Source organism: Rattus norvegicus, chromosome 1, assembly GCF_036323735.1.
Source record: "Rattus norvegicus strain BN/NHsdMcwi chromosome 1, GRCr8, whole genome shotgun sequence".
Lineage (NCBI taxonomy): Eukaryota > Metazoa > Chordata > Mammalia > Rodentia > Muridae > Rattus > Rattus norvegicus.
The window spans coordinates 23,264,292-23,285,872 of NC_086019.1; the positions used below are offsets into that span (position 1 = coordinate 23,264,292).

A 21,581-nucleotide genomic window follows, 5' to 3' on the forward strand; every position below is an offset into this window, starting at 1 on the left:
TGATCCAGGTAACCAAACGGTCAATCAAAAAACTTTCCAACTCTCCTTTGTGTTTTATTCATTCTACTTGATACCTCTGGGTTGCACACTGTCTCAGTTATATCTTTTCATCTTCTCCCATAAGGCTCAGACGGTTTCCCCAGATCTTTGCGTCTTGCAGACTTTTGGTTAGTTTCCACTCGATTGTGTTGCTGCCGTAGCTCACCAGAGCCTCCTCGCCGACGTTTCACTCGGCTGCTCTGTGGCGATTGCTTTACGCTCACACCTTGCTTTCCAGTTCTAGGATTTCTTTTCTTGTACATTTGGTTTTCTGTTGAAAGTCCCTTGAAGCTCCGTGTCTGGGTTGCAGTAAGCCCTTCTCCCGTCCTGGTGCGAATCATTTAGTTCCAACACGGGAGAAGACTAGTCACTGTTTTTGAGGTCTGGGCTCTTTCCAGAGGACGCGCGGTTTCCTTAAAGCCACACTGTAGGTACCAGGCCTTTTGATAAGTGCTTCAGTACCATTTAGTAAACTCCTTTCAGTTTCTACTTGAAAGTCGACAGTTAAAACACCGTTTTCTACTTTGTTTCCATGTCCCCCCACAGGAGTAGATGCTGCTGTGAGGTAAGAATCGTAGGAGAATATCCCGCTCGTCTTAGCATTTCCGTTCCCTATTTAATTTCCCCAACAATCTCAGCTATCTTGCTTGTTCTGTGACGCTCCAAACATCCATGGTTGTCTGTGTCAGGGATGGAATTTATATAAACTGTTGTTTATCATGCGTAGCCCAAGTCAGAAATTTCACCCTGTGGCCCACAATTTTTATTCTGTTTTTTCTTATTGATTGAATTTTTCTCTTAATTCAGCTAGTTAGATGTTGCAATTTTCATTTTGCTGTCTCCTTTGTCTCGATGCCCTCTTTATTAGGCTGTCTTCTCTCCACTATCAGAGTCTCTCAGTCTCATAGCTAACCATTCACTGTAAGCCACTACGGAGCCACTCGATCCACTGGTGTCCCGTGATTCTACAATCTACAGGCAGCTTCTCCAACCCTCTCTGGACTCAGGAGGTGTGCAAATTCCTTTTACAGTGAGTGTGGATCGACAAAGTGAAGGGCTCCTAAAGTTAGTGATTGAATTTCTTGTAGTTTTTTGTGGGGGTGGGTAAGGGAAGTGAGGTTCACGGTGGACCCACCGGAAGCAGGAGCTGAGACGTAGCCTGCTCACAAGGAAGGTGTTTTTAAATTGCCACAAAACTAAAGACAGGCTTCTTTGTGGCTTTGGCCCAATATATTAATAGTTTTCAAATAAAAAACTTCCATTTTTAAAAAAACATGTTTTACAGGGGCTGGAGAGATGGCTCGATGGCTAAGAGTGTGGCGCTCTTTGCGGAAGATCTGAGTGTAGCTTGCAGTACCCACACCAGGTGACCCAACCCCTGTAACCCCATCTCCAGGGAACTCAGTCTTCTCTTCTCCACAATTACCTGTACTCACATCCCCGTGCCCACACAGAGACGGACCAACACATGCTAAATAAAAAATACAATGAATCTCTAAAAGAAATGGTTTCAGGCAGATGTTGTGGTGCACACTTTTAATCCTAGCACTAGGGAGGAAAGACAGGTTCCTGAGTTCGAGGCCGGACTGGTCTACATAGCCCCAGGTCAGCCAGGGCTCCACAGGGAGACTATATTAAAATAAATAAATATATGGTTTCTTCCAAAAAAAAAAAAAAGACCAGGAAATTTTTTTAAAACCCAGAATTGAGGGTTGGGGATTTAGCTCAGTGGTAGAGCGCTTGCCTAGGAAGCGCAAGGCCCTGGGTTCGGTCCCCAGCTCCGAAAAAAAAAAAAAAAAAAAAGAAAGAAAGAAAAAAAAAACCAGAATTGAATACTGAGATTACATCAAATTAGATGGCTTTTGCAAACAAAGGGAACAAGAGTAAAATAACCCCACAGCCCATACATGGGAGGAAAAGCATAAACAATTATTCATCCAATAGAGGGTTAGTATGCATACATACTAATAGCAAATTCACATGCCTACTTCCCACCAAAACAAACAAATAAATGCGATTTTTTTTAATAAAAACTCAAAACCAACACAAAAAGCCTGAAAAGCGGCCTTACTGTACAGATCTGAGTGTGCCTGAGGAAAGGAAGTCAACACACAAAACAGACACCACCGGATCCTAGGGTCTTTACAACTCTACTCCCAATAGCCAAAATGAAGAACTAACCTTGATGTCCACTAACAAACAGACTTAAAAACCATGGTGTATATCCACAATGGTGTATTGTTCAACCATAAAGAAGCAAATAGATGAACCGGAAGATAACAGATAGGTGAAATAAACCAGGGAGAGAAAGACAAATAGGTCACACTCTTCTTACTGGGGAAACTTAAAGCCGCTCCTGGGGGAGCACCAGGTTGGGTTCTGGATCTCTGGGAACTTCAGGGTGGAGGCACGGCAGCTGCCATCACGCTGCTAATTGAACTGATTGAATTACACCGCAGACACTGCCGATACTGTTTAGCTCACCAGAAAAACAGAAAGTTGAGAAGCTCACAAATGTTGGAGGAAAGAAAGAAAAATCCCCGACAGCTGAAATCTACTATATACGGGGCTGTAAGTCTGAGAAGTCTCAGATAGGAAACAGGATCAAGACGCATGAGCAGAGAAACCGCTAACAACTGCTAACCAAAGGACGGGGCTCCACAGAGAAGAACTTGCCTGGCAAGGGTGCTTTTAAACACAATTAAACAAAATCTAAAGAGCGGGCTCAGAGATCGGCTACAGACCCAAAAAACTAAAGCCGGGGAGAAACAGAAGGGTTAAAAGCACTGGGAGAATGAAGAGAAAAAGTAACTTGCAAAGGTGATTCTAGAGTGAGACTTTCTAGAACGCCCTGCTAGAAACCCCAGTTAAGAAAGCCTTAGCATCACCTGGCTGTGATGGCGTACACCTTTAGTCTCAGCGTTCACATGCAGAGGTAGGCAGATGTCTGAGTTCCAGGACACCCTGGTCTAGAGAGCAAGTCTCAGGACAGCCAGAGCTACACAGAGAAATCCTGTATAGAAAAACTGAATACCAGAAGAAATAATCCATTCTGAAATAACGTGAGTGAATACACACACACACACACACCTCCACAAATAAGGAAATAAATGAATAAATAAATGTAATAACTGTTTAAAATTACTTCAGTAGTAAGGTGCACAATTCACTCAAAATAAAAAAAATACACAAATGACTGAAAATAGATTTGTTTTCTTCATAGTTCCACAAATATAATTCAAAGCATGGCTTTTGTTCTACTATAAAATGACAATACTCTATGTTGATTTAACAAAGGAGGTTGAGTTGAACATAGTCACATGTACTGATAAGAGTTATTTTTGTTTAGGTTTAGTAAAGTAAAATTAAAACACCAGTCCTTACAGAATTTGCCATATCTCAGTTAGGAAAATGAAGCAAGAGGACTATCCTGAAGCCTGGGACTGGGAAATCATTCTGGACAACTCATCAAGAGAATAAGTGGAAAAAAAGAGAGGGGGAGCAGAGTAGAACGGCTGAAAAATAGAAGGGTGGGGTAGATAGATAAATGGTAGATAGATAGATAGATAAACAGACAGACAGACAGATTTTAAAGGCACGGGAGTTCTATGAAGACAAGGAAATTTGAGATAAAATTGAGCTATATGCAGCACTAATCGAGTTTGAAGTGTTGTTGGAAAATAAAGTCACAAGGTTGGGGAACTATGGCACAAGGGACCTAGGAGGGAGTATGTTCATAACACATAAACACATGATGCAAGAATATCAAAGAATTAATGGAAATTACTCTTAAAATACTGGAAGAGAAGAATCATCATTGTCCAAAGAGCACTCATATATAATAAATAGGATTAAGCCTGTGGGACAGCTGTCGCACACCTGTGTTGTAAAATCATAAAAAATAAAAGGCTGTCTTTTCCCCCCACTAGGTCCGGCACCCCAGTGCCCCAAGATATCTGGTAGATGTCTTGCCAGAAGCACAGATCCCAACTCCGTGGTGGCCCAGTGTCTCTGCCAAGACACACACTCTCCCAAACTCAGTTCTCCACCAGAAAGAACACACAACACAATAATCTCTGATCCAGTTGATAAGACATAATTGCCCACCTAAACATACAAAGCCCTGTACACATCTATCCCTTAAGAATATTCATAACAACCTGTAAATACACAGAGTGGAATCTTAACGTTAGCCTCCATGTTCTCTCCGCGGCTTCCTCTACAGTCTCCTTCCGTTCCAGTCTCCTCCTCTTCCCTCAAACTTTTCTCCCGCCCATCCTTCTTTCTCATCCAATGACAGGCCTCCTTCTATCTTGTACCTGCTTTCACCTGTATGACAATCCTACACAGCTATCATGAGCAGATCAGTGTAAGTTTCAGATTGTTTACGAAATGTTCAAATAGTGTGGCATTTCTACCATAACCGCTCATTAAGAGAACCACTATTAAACTTATATTTTCATCTTTCTCGACTTTTCACTCAGATATAAACATTTATGTGCATATTTATTTAATTAAAATTATTATATGCAAACATTAAGAGGGGAGCCATATTATAATTTCTACATTCTGTCTATTTCATTCAAATTCATATTCCACAGCTGGAGAAATGGATCAGAGTTAAGATCATTTTCTATTACTGAAGAGGACCCCAATTCAGTTTCTAGCACCCACACGGTAGGCCAAAATCATCCAGTTCCAGAGGATCTGATGACCTCTACAGACACCAAGAATGCATGCATTTAGACAAAGCACGCACATAGAATAAAAATAAATATTAAATATATATTCTTTCCAATATTTCCCATTAAAAACAAATGAAACTTACGAGTTACAATTTTGTGTGATTGTTGCTTATTTGTTTGTTTTTGAGACGGGGGTTTCTTTTTGTGTAGCTCTGGCTGTCCTGGAACTTACTCTGTAAACTAGGCTGGCCTTGATCTCAGAGAGACCTACCCGTGTCTGCCTCCCAAGCTGTGGGATTAAAGGCATGAAACACCTCCCAGCAAGAATTACTATTATTATTTCTTTTCTATCTGCATTCTACTCTCCCATTCTTCTGAGCTACAGTTACCAAAACTAAACCTGCAGCATTCCAGACCTCGAAATATGTAATTATGGGCACTTATTTTACATCTTATGTCTTCAATAAAAAGCAATCCTGGAAAGCAAAGGGAGATTTTCTGGAGACATTTTAAAGGCCGTCATTGTGAATGCAGTAAATGAAAATTCTCCTAGTGACACGATGGCAATTTCAAACAATAAGAGAATCAGAACAAGAATCTGTCAGGGCAGTCATTACGTCATCTCCAGAAGAGATCTGATACCGTCGCTAATTAAATGGTGGCAGAGGTGATTGTTTGCATAAACATTAGACATGCTGAAGTCCCTTTTTTGCCCCTTTGCACCAGGGATTCAGTCCTCAGGGCCTTCGGCTTTGACAGTCATTAAACTACTTCCCTGCAGGAAGGTGTGCTTTGGGCATTCCATGGTCTGTGAACTTGGGTAAGCATTGCCAATAAAAGGTGATCACAAGCAAATATCACACAACCGAGCAGAAGACAGATGTTCGTGTCTACAATGTGCGGAAGCAGGTAATTCGAAAACATTTGAAAATAGAAAGAAAGAGAAGTGTAATAATAAGAACTGACGACATCAATATTAGAGATGGAATGACAGTAAAGATAACAGTTTGTCTATGGTGAAGGAATTAACTTTATGCAATGAAGGAATAGCTGGATTCCCAAGCACAGCTAAAATGATTCCCAGCTACAAGAAGGGAGACAAGTACTATTGACATATTTTTATCTTTTCCCAAGGATTCTTCGAAAACTGGACTAACACATATGGACAAGTTGGTTGACAATTTCCTCAGTGGTCAATCTAGAACCATGAGTGAAGATCTCCTCTCAGCTTCCTCTCCCCAGCTGTGCTATGAGAACCTGAATGGATCCTGCATCAGGAGCCCATACTCCCCAGGCCCTCGCCTCATCCTCTATGCAGTCTTTGGCTTTGGGGCTGTGCTGGCTGTGTGTGGAAACCTCCTGGTGATGACATCAATTCTTCATTTCAGGCAGCTGCACTCTCCTGCCAACTTTCTGGTGGCCTCCCTGGCCTGTGCTGACTTCTTGGTGGGTCTGACTGTGATGCCCTTTAGCACGGTGAGGTCTGTGGAGGGCTGCTGGTACTTTGGGGACACTTATTGTAAATTCCATTCTTGTTTTGAAGGGTCATTCTGCTATTCTTCTATATTCCACTTGTGTTTCATCTCTGTTGATAGATACATTGCAGTCAGTGACCCCCTGATCTACCCCACCAGGTTCACTGCATCTGTTTCTGGCAAGTGCATCACCTTCTCCTGGCTCCTGTCCATCATCTACAGCTTTTCTCTCCTTTACACAGGGGCCAATGAAGCTGGGCTGGAGGATCTAGTGAGTGCTCTCACCTGTGTGGGTGGATGTCAAATCGCAGTGAATCAAAGCTGGGTCTTCATCAATTTCCTATTGTTTCTTGTCCCCACGCTTGTGATGATGACTGTCTACTCTAAGATCTTCCTCATTGCAAAGCAGCAGGCTCAGAACATCGAGAAAATGAGCAAACAGACCACCAGGGCCTCTGAAAGCTACAAGGACAGGGTGGCCAAGAGGGAGAGGAAAGCAGCCAAAACCCTGGGCATCGCAGTGGCTGCCTTCCTCCTTTCATGGCTGCCATATTTCATTGACTCAATCATTGATGCCTTCCTGGGGTTCATCACGCCCACGTATGTGTATGAAATCCTAGTTTGGATAGCTTACTATAACTCAGCCATGAACCCTTTGATTTATGCTTTCTTTTATCCCTGGTTTCGAAAAGCCATCAAACTCATTGTCACTGGCAAAATCTTGAGACAGAATTCCTCAGTCACCAACCTGTTTCCTGAATAGATTCTTGGTTCAGTTGGGGATTGGAGAGATTCACAGCAGAACATCACTGGTGAGATTGAGCACCCAGATCTGTTTCTGTAAAGTGATCAATTATGCTCCAGCTGTGATCCAAACATGTAAATCTAGCTACTTGTGCTCCCTGATTAGCATAACATTAAAATATACTTGTAATGGTTTCAATAGTACAGAATCCCCAGAACGATGGGGTTCTCCACACTTTGCTTTTTATTATTGTGTTCTTGTGGCTTTTTTTTTTGTTTTGAGTTTCCCTATATTTCATGGATCAGTAAACCTTTCCTTAGTTTTCTTGTGAAAATAGTGTGTGTGCATGTTCATGCATATTTCTCTCCATGCATATGCAATATACATAATTTAAAATATTAGAATATATTTACAATTCGAAATTATGGAATTTTCACTTTCATATTAGGTCAGTCCCTTAGGGTCACATATCTTCATTCTTCTGTATTTTTTTTTGGTTCTTTTTTTCGGAGTTGGGGACCGAACCCAGGGCCTTGCGCTTCCTAGGCAAGCGCTCTAACCACTGAGCTAAATCCCCAACCCCATTCTTCTGTATTTTTAAAAAACAAAATTTAAATGTGGAAGAGAAAATAGAAGTGTCAGATGAAAACAAAGCACGTGGTGGTGTTCAGAATGATGGATCACGAAGTACAATCTCACTCACGAAAACAAGCACGTTAGCTCAATTACTGGCACCAATAAAGAAAATGAACATCATAAATAATAAGACTCATTTACAGCCTCGCGTTGACTGTTCACATCTGCAGTGTCAGAGGACACAATGTCCCTCCACTCACCAACCACACAGAGCCCAGATACTCTTTTCAACTTACTTGGAGCCTCTTCAAATACAATGTATTTACCTATATTATTTCAATGGAACAAACTAGCTGTCATGATGAAAATTATAAGGGAGACTCACAGATAAGAGTAGACATTAAAAGGAGTGATTAATTTACAGTAAATCCCAACGTTCGGTCTGCCAATATTCTCATGCATGTTTCTCAATCCAAAACTACCTTTGTTGTACAAGATGTTTTTTCTCCAAGACTAAAAGAAAGTGTCTGTCAAACAGACCTTTTTGCTTATTAGCACATGCTTTGTCAGCACATCAAACAACACAGTGATTATTACAGTATATACAGTATGATCCTCCAGGGTCTTTGATCTCTTCCTCCATCAGACTAGCATGTTCAAGTCCATTTATTCACCCTCAGATTAGTTGAGATGACAAATCGTAAGTCAGTCTCCATGGGCACCAACTTGCTATGAGGAAATACAGTATGCCACGTTTCTGCATTGTGTGAACCTTCCATAGCTTATGTATTTAATAGCAAGTGGCAAGTGTACTCTATTCAAAAGTTTAAGACAGAGTGTTGTGGGAGCCTTCTTATGCAGTCATCCAGATTAGCACCCAGGTTGCTTACCCTGTCTATCTATCATGTTACATTCTGCAGATTAAAGATGACAACATAATCGTTTCCTCTCCCTGCTCTTCTGCTTGCCTCCAGCAGGGACCTTCCAGTGTACATTGAACATAGTGATTTGTCAGTGGAATCTTGCTGAATAAACATGCTTTCCTTTAAATGCAGAAATATTTTAACATCTTTCTTTTAAATCCAGAAGGACTTAAGAAATGAGAATCTGCATGTTCACAGTAAGTGACTCTTGGGTACTGGCCACACTTCTGCTGTTTTTAACTATCCACAGGGCCAGGGTGGTACTTCAGAAAAAGCCAAGAGTCTTCTTCCAGTTGTAGGACATCTCTTTCCTTCATTAAATCATACCAGCCTGGTTCTATGGACCCCATACCTATCCATGTTCTGCTCTAATATAATTTCTTCTTGTAGCACCTCCTATGCCATGTAGAAAAGAAATTAAATAAGGGGGCTATTGAAACTGGAGCAATAATTTTCTTTGTGTCTAATAGTGTTTTTGGTGGCATCTGCCTTCAATGACAGACCTAGAGTTACAGGTCCTGTGATGGGATTCATGTGTGATGGCTCTGGAGAATGATATCCACAGTATCGTTCACATCACAGGATGTGAATGTACCACCCCAGCAGACCTCACCCTGATCCCAATTAGAGTCTGAACACCAGAAGAAACCACATGGACTCTTGTGCTCGAGGTCACTCTGTCACTCTCCTGAAGTAGGTAGGAGTAAAACGACTCAAGCTTCATTCTCCTTAGGGCTTCCTTAGCCTGTGGCCTTGTGACCCGCTCTTTATTCATTTTGAGCAAATTAATTGTGGAATTGAGAACAGTGGTAGAAGGAAAGTGAACTGAGAGCAGACTTACACTGCCACTCCCCAGAAGGTCATGATTAGGGAGCTCCGTATGGCCTACAAGGCAGGAGCACCCAGGGTTGTCCCTTCTCCCAGTTTCCTCATTTAACAGTATGTCAGTTGTGCATGGTATGCTCGTCATGATCTAAAGAGTAAATATGAAGGGTGTGAATAACAGTAAGAAGGAAGTGGGGTGTCTGCAGCAGAGCCTCCTGAAGAGTTCGCATTTACTCCGGAGACTAGTGTGATTTAGCTTAAAGGTAGAGGCACAGAAGATTCCACGCAAGATTCATTGGCTTCTTTTCATTCTTTCCCTCTGTGGAGAGGTTTTATAAATGGGGTACTATAAAGGGGGAACTATAAAAAGGTCTTTTATTTGTCTTTTATTTGAGATCCACACTAAGAGTACAGTCCTCTGGACTTGGGTCCCCTACACATATGTAGCAGATGTGGAGCTTGGTCTCCCAACAATCGGAGCAGAGGCTGTCTCTGACTCTGACTTTGTTGTCCACCTTTGGATCCCTTCCCCCTAGCTAGGATGCCTTCTCTGGCCTCAGTGGGAGAGGATGCTCTTAGTCTTGATGAGACTTACTGTGCCTTGGCAGGTTGGTGCCAGAGAGGGAGGCTCTAAAGAGAAGGGGAGGAAGGAATAGGAGCAGGGTTTGGGAGGGTAGGACTGGGAGGAGAGAAGGGAGGAGGGCTGCTATTAGGATGTGAAGTGAATGAATGAGTAAATAGATGAATAAATAAATAAATAAGAAAATAGAGTATAGTTCTCTCACATATCAACATAGAGGAAGATCAGAGAAGAGTTTGTTCTCCACATAAATCCTGGTGATTTGAAGGCAATAATAATATATGTGTGCATATATGTGTATATACATACATATATACATAACACACACACTATTGGGTATGCTGGTGCATGCCTTTAATCTCAGCATTCAGGAGGCAGAGGTAGACAGGTCTCTGTGAGTCTGAGACCAGCTTAGCCTACATAGTGAGTTCTAGAATAGACAGCTCTACTTAGTGAACAGAGAGAGGGAGGTGAGAAAGAGAGAGAAATGGACTCATTTTAGACATTATGTATATGACTGTAGAGCTGTATGTTATTGGTCACCATAAAATGAGGTGAGCTAATAGTAGCTTGAGTGCAGGCATGTCAAGCTTAGAAGTAATGCTTGGACTGTATTGTAATTGAGATTCTTGCCATATGTAATAGTGTACGCCATCCTAGCACTCGGGAGGCAGAGGCAAAGCAGGTGGCTCTGTGAATTCTAGAACAGCCAAGTCTACCCAAACAGACCGTGTCTTTTTTAAAAGAAAATGTGTGTGTGTGTGTGTGTGTGTGTGTGTGTGTGTGTGTGAGAGAGAGAGAGAGAGAGAGAGAGAGAGAGAGAGGGAGAGAGAGAGAGAGAAAGAGAGAGAGAGAGAGAGAGAGAGAGAGAATTTTTATACTTTTTGCCTAAAGCCATGCTTTTTGAGGGCAGACATACTCAGGTAGATGTGGCCTGAAACCTTAACTGAAGAACTAAGACAGAAGCATTCAGCTCTCAGTAACAAGACAAGCCTTCGTACGACCTGAGATCTGACCAGCAGCAGATGAAAGAAGAACATGTGCTAAACTGAACTTGGAGAAAACAACAAACGAACATGGTTTCTCCCACCTTCTCACCCTACTCCAAACACCCACAAGCAGTTAGTTAGCGCACTTAGAGAAACGCGTGTCAACCCTCAGAGGTGATGCAGAAAATTAAATCGATTCGGTAATGCACTGAGCGTCTGAGATCATTACCAGACAAGCTGGCTGCAAACTCAAAGCCCAGTGCTCTCCATTTACAGATTAATGCTGGGACTTGGTTACCTGCTGCCTCTAATCCACAGAGACAGGACTTCCCCTCATTAACACTCTTCCATGACCACAGGACACCATTATCACATCCTTCTCTTACTCTGGTCATAATGAAGAGTATTTCACACATTCAGCCACTGGAGAGGGGGCCTCATTATGAATGTCTTGAAGGACCAGACTAAAGATGCAGCATGAACATGAGAAGGAAAACTTTATCTGATGTAAGAATCAAAAGTTTTCCTGAGAAACCATTCCTGGGTATTAGAGTTATAAACCCATGGGCATCAGACTTCTTCCTAACATTGCCAAACTCTTTACTAGAGATAGTTTGGGAGACATTAAAGAGTTAGTTTTGTGCAAGAATTTAGAGGCCTTGGGAAGAATTACACCCACCTCAGCATTGGGAGAACACTCCTTACTAAGTTAGTAAACCTTGCTACAAGTTAGCCCACATTCTTCTATTGAGCTTAGATGCCATAGGTATACATGTAACAGAGCTGTACAAATACTGAATCAGCATTTGCAGAACCCTAGTTTAGAATCCTTGGCTTGGACCACTGTAGTGTTGCAAGCATTGTCTTTCTGTTTCTGATGCTGTTGGGGTTTCCTCTTCATGACCGCAGGCTTTACGATAATGGAGACCACGTGCATTTTTCTTTACCTCATACCCAGTTACAGACATCTACTACCTGTGTTTTGAGTATATTAACTAAGGAATGGATCTCAGAATAATAGAGGGAGTCAAAAAGTTCTCTCTCTCCCCAATGTCAAGGCTGCTGATGGAAAGGTTTTTATTGATTAGAACGTAGGTCTCAGAGTGGGGGAGGGGTAAGTTTGTCTCCTGAGACTAGATGACAGTGTTTATGACAGGGTTGTGCGTGGATAACACTGGTTGTGCACAGGAATGCTACTTGGTGACACACAAAATATAGAATTGTTTCAAATCTCTATAGAACATAAACGGGGAAAGGCCGGGTATAGAGTTTTGCAACAAAAGCAATTGACATCATTTTGTAAAATCAGACACTAAGAAATGTGAACGATGTCTAAATAAGAAAGTTGATGTGATTTTCTTGTGATCAGACACCCACTAAGATGAGTAAGAAACACCTCTCATTCTTTTTAACGTACCACACAAGCTTACAAATATCGGCACATCTCAGCTCTGAACTGCCAGAGACTTCAACTCGTTGTCAGGAAGGTTGAAAAAATGTTTTTCCTTAATCCCAAATCCCTAGGCCGGACTGAGACTATGAACACAAAATCCAATTCGGAGCTCCCACTCCCGGCGTGCTGTTCTTTGTAAATGGAAAACCCCTTAGGCGCATGCGCAGAAAGGCCAGTATAAGCCAAGTGCACCCTGCACGTCGGTCACGTGGATAGGGAGACTCTGCACCCAGGTCCTAAGTAATAATGGCTCAAGAGCAGAATTCGTCCTCCCAGCAGGCCCCCGAGAAAAGCTGCTGCATCTAAATACTGCCTATTTCTTTAGACCTCTATATAATAAATCTCTCTCCCATGCAGTGTTTCTCCGTGGCTTGTTATCTTTCTGCTTAGTTGCCACAGTAGATGTATCTTAACAGATCAGAAGGCGCCAAATTGACCTTTAAACCTTGTAGCTCCATCATATCTTTTTAAAACCCCTAGAAGGTGACTAGGTTATGATCGAGAAGAAAGGCCCTGCTCAAGTCTGTCAACAATGGAAAGAGAATTATTTGACCTAAAACACTTCGTCGTAATTAGTGTAGAAGAGACTTGTTTTGTAGAGCAACTTTGCTAATAATCACTGTTCAATATAATCTTATTGGTTCACACCTTGCCCTGCTGGGATTCCAATAAGGGGTTCTCCCTTCGGTGATGTCTATTTAGCTGGGGGATGATGTATAAGGCGTGTCAAATGGACGTAAGTCTATAGGTGACCCACCAAGTCGACAACTGCAGCTGCTGTCCCTGACCTGCTGCCAGAAGAACAAAAGAGGTAAAAACAAACTATAAAGACATGTTTAGGAATCAGAGAAAATTTAACCGATTAAGAAAACGAGTCATTTATTCATTAAAATCCATCCCCAATTATTTTGGACCATATAGTATTTATTAAATTTTTTTCCGGGGAATTTTTGGAAATTCTCAGAAAGATTTTTTTTAAAAAAATGTTTATTAGAGTTAACATCTCATAATACCCTCTGTCATCCTGTTGGACTGATGTGAGCCTCTTCCCCTTACAGTATTGAAAATTAGAATTCCTGAATCTTGAGAACCGAATTCAAATGCAAGGCCTTCTGCCCGGACAAACAGCAGCAGCATGGGTAGTAACTCGTCTCCTCCCGCAGTCCTGCAGCTCTGCTATGAGAACGTGAATGGGTCTTGTGTGAAAACCCCCTACTCTCCTGGGCCCCGCGTCCTCCTGTATGCAGTCTTTGGCTTTGGGGCTGTGCTGGCAGTGTTTGGAAACCTCTTGGTGATGATATCCATCCTCCATTTCAAACAGCTACACTCTCCCACCAACTTCCTCATTGCGTCCTTGGCCTGTGCTGACTTCTGGGTGGGCGTCTCCGTGATGCCGTTCAGCATGGTCAGGTCCATCGAGAGCTGCTGGTACTTTGGAAGAAGCTTCTGCACTTTCCACACCTGCTGTGACGTGGCTTTTTGCTATTCTTCTCTCTTCCACCTGAGCTTCATCTCCATTGACAGATACATCGCTGTCACGGACCCTCTGGTCTATCCCACCAAGTTCACGGTGTCTGTGTCAGGAATTTGCATCAGCATCTCCTGGATTCTTCCGCTGGCGTACAGCGGGGCTGTGTTCTACACAGGGGTTTATGCTGATGGCCTGGAGGAAGTATCCGATGCCGTCAACTGCGTAGGGGGGTGTCAGGTAGTTGTGAATCAGAACTGGGTGCTGATAGATTTTCTTTCCTTCTTAATACCGACTCTTGTTATGATAATTCTGTACGGTAATATTTTTCTGGTAGCTAGACAACAGGCTAAAAAGATAGAAACTGTTGGTAACAAGGCAGAATCATCCTCTGAGAGTTACAAAGCCAGAGTGGCGAGAAGAGAGAGAAAAGCAGCCAAAACCCTGGGAATCACTGTGGTAGCATTCATGATCTCATGGTTACCCTACAGCATTGATTCATTAGTCGATGCTTTTATGGGCTTCATCACCCCTGCTTACATTTATGAAATTTGTGTTTGGTGTGCTTATTACAACTCAGCCATGAACCCTTTGATCTACGCTCTATTTTATCCATGGTTTAAGAAAGCGATTAAGGTTATTATGAGTGGCCAGGTGTTCAAGAACAGCTCAGCCACTATGAACTTGTTCTCTGAGCAAATATAAGCAACAGCACAGAGTAACATGCAGGTGCCTTTAATTTCCAAAGGAACTAAGTACTTAAAGGGTCTCAGAAAACCCTTAATGGAGAAGAACAATGGCTGCTCATATCAGAGACCATGAGTTAGCATTCCCCAGTCTTGTTAAGATGAGCACCTTGCTGCCATTTCTCTGAAAAAGAAGAAAGAAAAAAAGAACTTGACCAATAAATGTTAAATTCTTATTTGTTGGCTTGCTTGGAGCTGAACAAGCCACACTCCTTTCATTTAGTTTCCTCTCTCCATTCTTTAATCCACTTATTTCCCTCTACCCTGGTACATTTTCCTGAATTGCCACAGATGCCCTCTGCTGCCTTCCTCTTTTCTTTTAAAGGCTTCCTGCTTGACCCAAGTCTGTTAAACATTTCATGACATGCATGAATAAGCTTCTTCAGGTTCCCAATTTCCTTTGCTCTTTCAAAGACAGCATAGAAAAGGAGGTTCTTTGACAAATTCAATCAAGTCAGTCACGGGAGAGATCCCAGAGTGTTGGGGACAGTTTGCAAATGGACACCACCTTGATCAGGATATTGTTACTGCCCTCTTATACATCATGATTTTCTCTCCCAAAGGAGAGGAAGCCACTAAACTTTCCAGAGAGAAGGCACAGTGATTATGTGTGATTATGTGGCTGCTCCCTTGGCCGGGGACTGGGACATGTGACACATGGAGCCTTGCTTCACACTGCCCAGTTTATGTGCATAGAATATTACCTGTTCATTAGGGAGATTCTTCCAAGTGAAGTCCCTGGTCTTCTTTAATAAAGTCTAGTTACAATGAAGACTTTGTGACTTTCCGTAACTCTGTAGAGTATAAATTAACAACAAGCATTCAAATAGTCATTGATTTACTTTAAAGAAAAAAAAAAGCAGCCATGAACCTTGTGCCTACACCATAGTGAAATCCAGGCTCTATGCCACGGGAACAGGGTGCAGCACACCCCATTCTGTAAGCCATGACTCCGGTAAGAAGTATGTTGCTCGATGCAAATATTTTAAAATAAATAAGCTCAAAGTCTTTTCTCTGAAATACATAAACATGTGGCAGTCTACAGAAGAAGAGAAAAATTGTTGCTTGCTATACACCTGACAAAGAACTGACACCCAAACTGTATAAAGAAATAAACAATATAAATACTAGAAAACTAGCCAGAGCAGTCAGGAAATGGGCTGGCAAACGAGGCAGATGACTCTCAAAAGGTGAGGTGCACGTGGACAATAAATATATTTTAAAAAAATTTCAGCATCCTTATCCATCAATGAAATGCAAATATAACTTAGAGATTCATTCTATCTTTGCCCACCCGGAATAACTAGAACCAAGACCATAAGCAGCTGTTCGCGTTGGTGCGACTGAGGAGAAACAAGAACCCTTTACACAATGCTTCAGGAGTGCAAACTAGTCTAGCCACAATGGAAATTGGTGTGGAGATTTCTGAAACGGGGAGGGGCAGACCTTCCGTGTGTGTGTGTGTGTGTGTGTGTGTGTGTGTGTGTGTGTGTGTGTGCAGGTCTGGGTGTATCCTAGCATTTTGTATCAGCATCCCACAGTCATGTGTTTACTGCAACATTGTTTACAGTAACCAAGTTATGGACTCAGCCTATCTGCCAACAGACGAATGGATAATGAAAATTTTTATATATGCCCACCGGAGTTTTATTTAACTGGAAAGAATTTTATTGGACCTCCTGCATTAAAAATCAGTTCAACCCAAGGTCATTATGTTAAGTGAAACAACTCAAGCTCAGAAAGACAAATATAGTTCCTCTCATTTCTAGATCCCAGGTTTTACATAGACATAGAAAACCACACAGGAAAACATACATAATGTACACATGCCTACATATATGACATAAAAGTAGAAATGAGATTAGCATATTAGTGGGTATTAGTGGGAAGAAGATAAAGGGAAGGCTGTGGGAGGTGAATATGGTTGAACTATGTCATATATTTGAATGAAATGTAATTATGGAACTATTGTAATATATAACTAATATTTAACAATGAAACTTAAGTAATAAAAGCAAGAAGAAATGTAAGACAAACAAGAATACCACAAAGGAGTAGAATTAATAAATTCTACACTCAAGAGAACATGTAAGTTTAACTTGCTAATGATTTTTAAAATCATTTTTAGGTCACACTCACATTGAACCTATTTATTCACTGGCCCCACAAAACACACATAATATATTCACAATATCCAGCATTCTATTCTGGAGCTTTTCCAAAACCCCAAGACAAATTACAGGTTGAGGAAACAATGATACCAACCAGGCTTAAATCAGACATGGCTAAAGCAAAACAAAAACAAAAACAAACAAACAAACAAAAAATCCCAAGTACCTCCACACTACACACTAGCATGGAAAGGTCTATTTCTGGCTCATGTGAAGCCCCGCGATGCTGGAGCACTATATATACATATATATATACATATATATATATATGTATATATATGTGTGTGTGTGTGTGTGTGTGTGTGTGTATGTAGTTTGGTTTGTTTGTTTTATATATATATATATATATATATATATATACATACATACATACATACATATATATATATATACATATATATATATGTATGTGTGTGTGTGTGTGTGTGTGTGTGTGTGTGTGTGTGTATGTAGTTTGGTTTGTTTGTTTTTTTTTTATTGGTTGTTTTATTTATTTACACTCCCACCTCACAGCCCTGGCATTCCCCCTGTGCCGGGGCATTGATCCTTCACAGAACCAAGAACCATTCCCCCTCCCATTGATAACAGATAAAATCTTCCTCTGCTACATATGCAGGTGGAGCCATGGGTCTGTCCATGTGTAATCTTTGGTTGGTGGGAGCTTGGCGGGGAGGGGAGTTGTGTTAGCTGATATTGTTGTTTTTCCTATGGGGTTGCAAACCCCTTCAGCTCCTTCAGTCCTTTCTCTAACTCCTCCATTGGAGTCCTGGTGCTCAGTCCGATGTTTGGCTGTGTGCATCCACATCTGTATTGGTCGGGCTCTGGGAGAGCCTCTCAGAAGACATCCATATCAAGCTCCTGTCAGCAAGCACTTCTTGGCATCAGTGATAGTGTCTGGGTTTGGTGTCTGCATATGGGATGGGCCCCCAGGTGGGGCTGGCAGACACCCTCACCTGAGTGACTGAGGAATGCTTGAATTTCACTGCTCCTTCTTTCAACCAAGGTTTCCTTCATGCTTCCCTGATTATCTCTCAGCCAGAAGCCAAGCAAACTGCTCCACCTAGTGGCCAGAGAGAATGGATGAGCAAATGGAACCTCGTAGAGCTCCCCACAGTGTCAGGATTTTTGAATATGACAGATACTGATGTAAACACATTAGCGGTCATTTCTATTAAAATCTTGTTGAAATACGGTGGTTAACGGAGGAAGAAAAGTCTAGCCTCAAAGTGTGAAGCACCTTCCGAGCAGTAACTGGGATGTGAAGGAGTTGAAGGAGCAGCTCTGCTACTCCATCCAGATCCAATATGTCTAAAGATGCTTCCGCAGCTCTCTGATGACGTCAGACTCCCGCTGCTTCGTCCTGCTAATGTGGACTCTCCGTGGAGCCCCAGGCCTTCAGTGCCGGGTTGGAACTGCTGAGTGGGGCACGCTGCTTTGTTGAGCAGTTCCTGGGTTCTCAGTCTCACTGGGATGCAGATATTTACCGTTGAACTACTTAACATCGTCATATAAATCAGTCTATTACACTCCCCTGTCTCCTTTCGCCCTCCACATCTATAATATCATAAATCAGTGAAAATCATAGAACGTTATTTCCAAAGACTCATTTGTCTAAAAAGTAAGTGCTTTCTAAAGAATTAAGGATGAAAGACTGAGATTTGAACCATCTATGTGTTTGCCTCCGTTACAGTGAACTGTGTCATGTTGTGGCCAGTTAGTCATTTTCAGTGACATCTCTAAGATGTTAGTATCTTGTACTCCAGAAAGAGGGCCCAGAGGTCTAGACAGGAAAGGACACACGACCTAGACCTTAGGGACAAGTGGGATTTGGACCCAGGTCTATCAGGTATAGAGACCCTACTCGACTCACCCTGTGATACCCCATAGCAGCCTGCAATGGTGGAAACCATGCTGACTAAGCCTTAGAACAATGGAACTACAGGTTCTAAGTCCTGGGACCTTGCTGGATGCTAGCAGTCGAATCTCTGGTTTGGGCAGCTGTGGGGAGATGGTGTTGATGACAATTCAAATTACAGGAAAAAAATTTCAAGTCTATGTAGGGACTGAAATTTTCAGCCCTGATGATCAAGGTTACAATTTTAACAAACAAAAACGGTAAGAGAAGACGTGTTGAACCCAAGCTTGCCTGAGGAAGAGGTACTGATGACAGATCCCAGGAAGGCAAGGAATTCACTAGCCTGAAGAAGCTTGAGTTAGAAGACGTGATGTTTGACTACACTCTCCGTGTAGGTGAATAGTGGCCATTCATCCCATTGGCTACCCTTGACTTCAAACTTTGTTTATCTTCCCTTTTGTGTTCAAAGTAGGAAATAAGGGGTGACATTAGCTTGTTAGCATTCCTTCTAGACTCTACCCAACAGTAACCCAACAACCAGCTAGGCCTGGTTTGCTATAAAAGGATTGTTTGGCCTCTCCCTTTCTCTCTGACCCTTTTCTCCGTCTCTGACCCCTTTCCACCTCTCTCTCCTCCCCCATCCCACCCCATCTCTCTACCTGTTCCTTGGAGGCCTTTTCTCTTCTTTCTCTCTCTTCTCTGTCTTTTTCCCCACCCCACCCTACCCCCACCTCTACACCCTTCTCAATTTCCCTTCCCATGTCCCTAAATAAACTTCATTCAAGTATAGACTTGACATGTCGAATGGCTGGTACCTCAGGGGATGGGAGAAATGCCTCAACATGGGCCGGCTGAGGCACCCTGTCACACTGCACCATACCATGTTTTACAAAACAGTAAACAATCCCAGGCCTCACCATTACTATTCCCTGTGGGTCTGAAGGAGCTCGTGCCCTGCAGCTGCCTGGACTCTGCCGTCTGTCCTATAGCTTCCACCATACTCACTCTCTTTCCTCTTTCAATCTGCGTTTTCCCATCACTTAGCCAAACCTGAATCACTTGTCTCTGAATTGTTTTATTTGAATAGTAAATGTAGTGTGGTCTTTGCAAGCTTACAAACAGAATTAAATGCAGACTAGAAGAAGTCTGTACAGCTCACTACCTGCCATTCCTAACACTTCTAGATCCTCCTGAGCCTAGCCCTTCCAAGCAGACCAAACCTCCCATTCATCTATGCTGTACTTGGCCTTTTGTAAAGCTTATCATTGGTAATGCCCAGGGTTATCTCTTCGCTTCTCTTTTCTGTTTGTGTCATACAAGTGCTGCAGGAGTGTGGTAGCTGGATATTTATATCACTCTTCCCTCCTGTGTCTTCTTTCTCTGAGACCATGGCTGGAAAAGGGACTTCTGTTGGGACCAACGGTTCTGGTGGTAGAAGACAGAGGTGAAAGAAGTGAGCTGAACCGCATGTCGGTCTATGACGTTCTTCTTTAACTTCCTGTTTGAGGATGGTAAATGCCATGTCTCCTAAGGCTTTGGACAAGACAAACCGTACAACCAAATCCAACATGAGTGACTCGGAGACTTCTCCTCACAAAGAGGGTGAGAGAACCATAAGAGGGAGAGTAAGATAGAGCCTGAGGGGGGAAAGGGGGACTCACTGGGGGTAGCATGGCACTTGGGCTCAGGACTGATGCTGATGTGATGCTTCCCTTCTCTGGTTGTTTGAAGGTTCTCTCATGAGTGTACACATACACACACATACACACACACACACACACACACACCTATTTATATCAGTATAATATATATATATATATACATACACACATATATATATATATATATATATATATATATATATATATCACTTATTCACCCATGCCATCAACTGGCTAAGCTACAGTAGGTTCAACTTAGCTGAAGGAAGCAAGATAAGAACACTGAGTTATGTATAGAGAATGAACTACTGTGTAGGGTCATACAAAACAAGCACAATTCACCTCAAAAATCTTAGACTATATTTTGAAATTTTATTATTTTTATTTAAATGTCATTATATGTGTGTGTTTCTGCATGCATGTAAATCCCACATGTGTACAGGTGCCCAAGGAGGCCACTGGATCCCTTGGAGCTGGAGTTACAGGCAGTTCCCTATTGTAGTGTTGGTAATTGTACTGGGGTCTTCTGCAAGAGCAACAGGTGTTCTTAACCATTGGGCCATCTCTCCAGTCCCTAGACTATATTGATGTTTTGTGGAACACACAGCCATAACACACACACAATATAAGCAACCACATGCACACACATGCACATATCCAACATAAGCAAGCACATACACACACACACACACCACAGCCACCATGGTTGTACTGTTGACCTCTTTTTCAATGGGATGCTCTTGATAAAGAAAAGCACATCTCAGGCACCAGTGGTTAAGGCATTGGTGGTGACATTCTAAGAGTCCGTCAGAAGACTCCCACTCAATAAGGCCACAGAGACCAGAATCGCTGCAATTTGCAAGAGGTTTATTGTCCCAACGTACGTTGGGGTCCCCCAGCACACAGGCAAAAGGAGACCCTGAGCTCACAAAGCACACACTTTTTATAAACATTTTGGTGGGGAATTCATCGGTCACCTGAGTTGGACGACTGTGATTGGTTACCCTGAGCAACATTTAAAATTATTGGTCAACTCGAACGGGAAGGTTGTCTCCTTCATTTGGCCCTGTCTTGTCCACCTTGTGGAGTTTGTGGTATTTCCTGGCATTGTCTTTTCTCCAAGTCACCCTCCTCTTTGTCCTCGCCCTAGGCAAAGTGGCTCCCTGTTTAGACCATTTCCTTATCTGTCCTTCCCCCATGCAGGGTGGTGGTCTGCTATTTCTGGCTGGGTTCTCACAACACCTGATTGGGTGCCCTCTGTTCACATCTGAACTCAAAGCTACTGTTAGAAAGAGTGCCTAGAATTCATCTTTAAAGGAAGTCTTATATGACTACCTTTCTAACAATAAACCATACCTGAAGTTTTACCTGTTCCACTTTTTTTAATATG

General features: G+C 42.3%; 2 protein-coding genes across 2 annotated transcripts; both read left to right on the forward strand.

Moving 5' to 3' along the window:
* Positions 1–5,885: 5,885 nt before the first annotated feature.
* Positions 5,886–6,962, forward strand: Taar7a (trace amine-associated receptor 7a). The gene has a single exon (NM_175585.1). It carries the CDS (start codon positions 5,886–5,888, stop codon positions 6,960–6,962), a length of 1,077 nt encoding a protein of 358 aa, NP_783175.1.
* Positions 6,963–13,425: 6,463 nt separating this feature from the next.
* On the forward strand, positions 13,426–14,463 carry Taar6 (trace amine-associated receptor 6). Its single transcript, NM_175584.1, has one exon. The coding sequence runs from the start codon at positions 13,426–13,428 to the stop codon at positions 14,461–14,463; it is 1,038 nt and encodes a 345-aa protein (NP_783174.1).
* The last annotated feature ends 7,118 nt before the right edge of the window (positions 14,464–21,581 follow it).

Coding starts and splice junctions, on each gene's coding strand:
- Taar7a (NM_175585.1), top strand. CDS start 5,886: ATGGACAAGTTGGTTGACAATTTCCTCAGTGGTCAATCTAGAACCATG.
- Taar6 (NM_175584.1), top strand. CDS start 13,426: ATGGGTAGTAACTCGTCTCCTCCCGCAGTCCTGCAGCTCTGCTATGAG.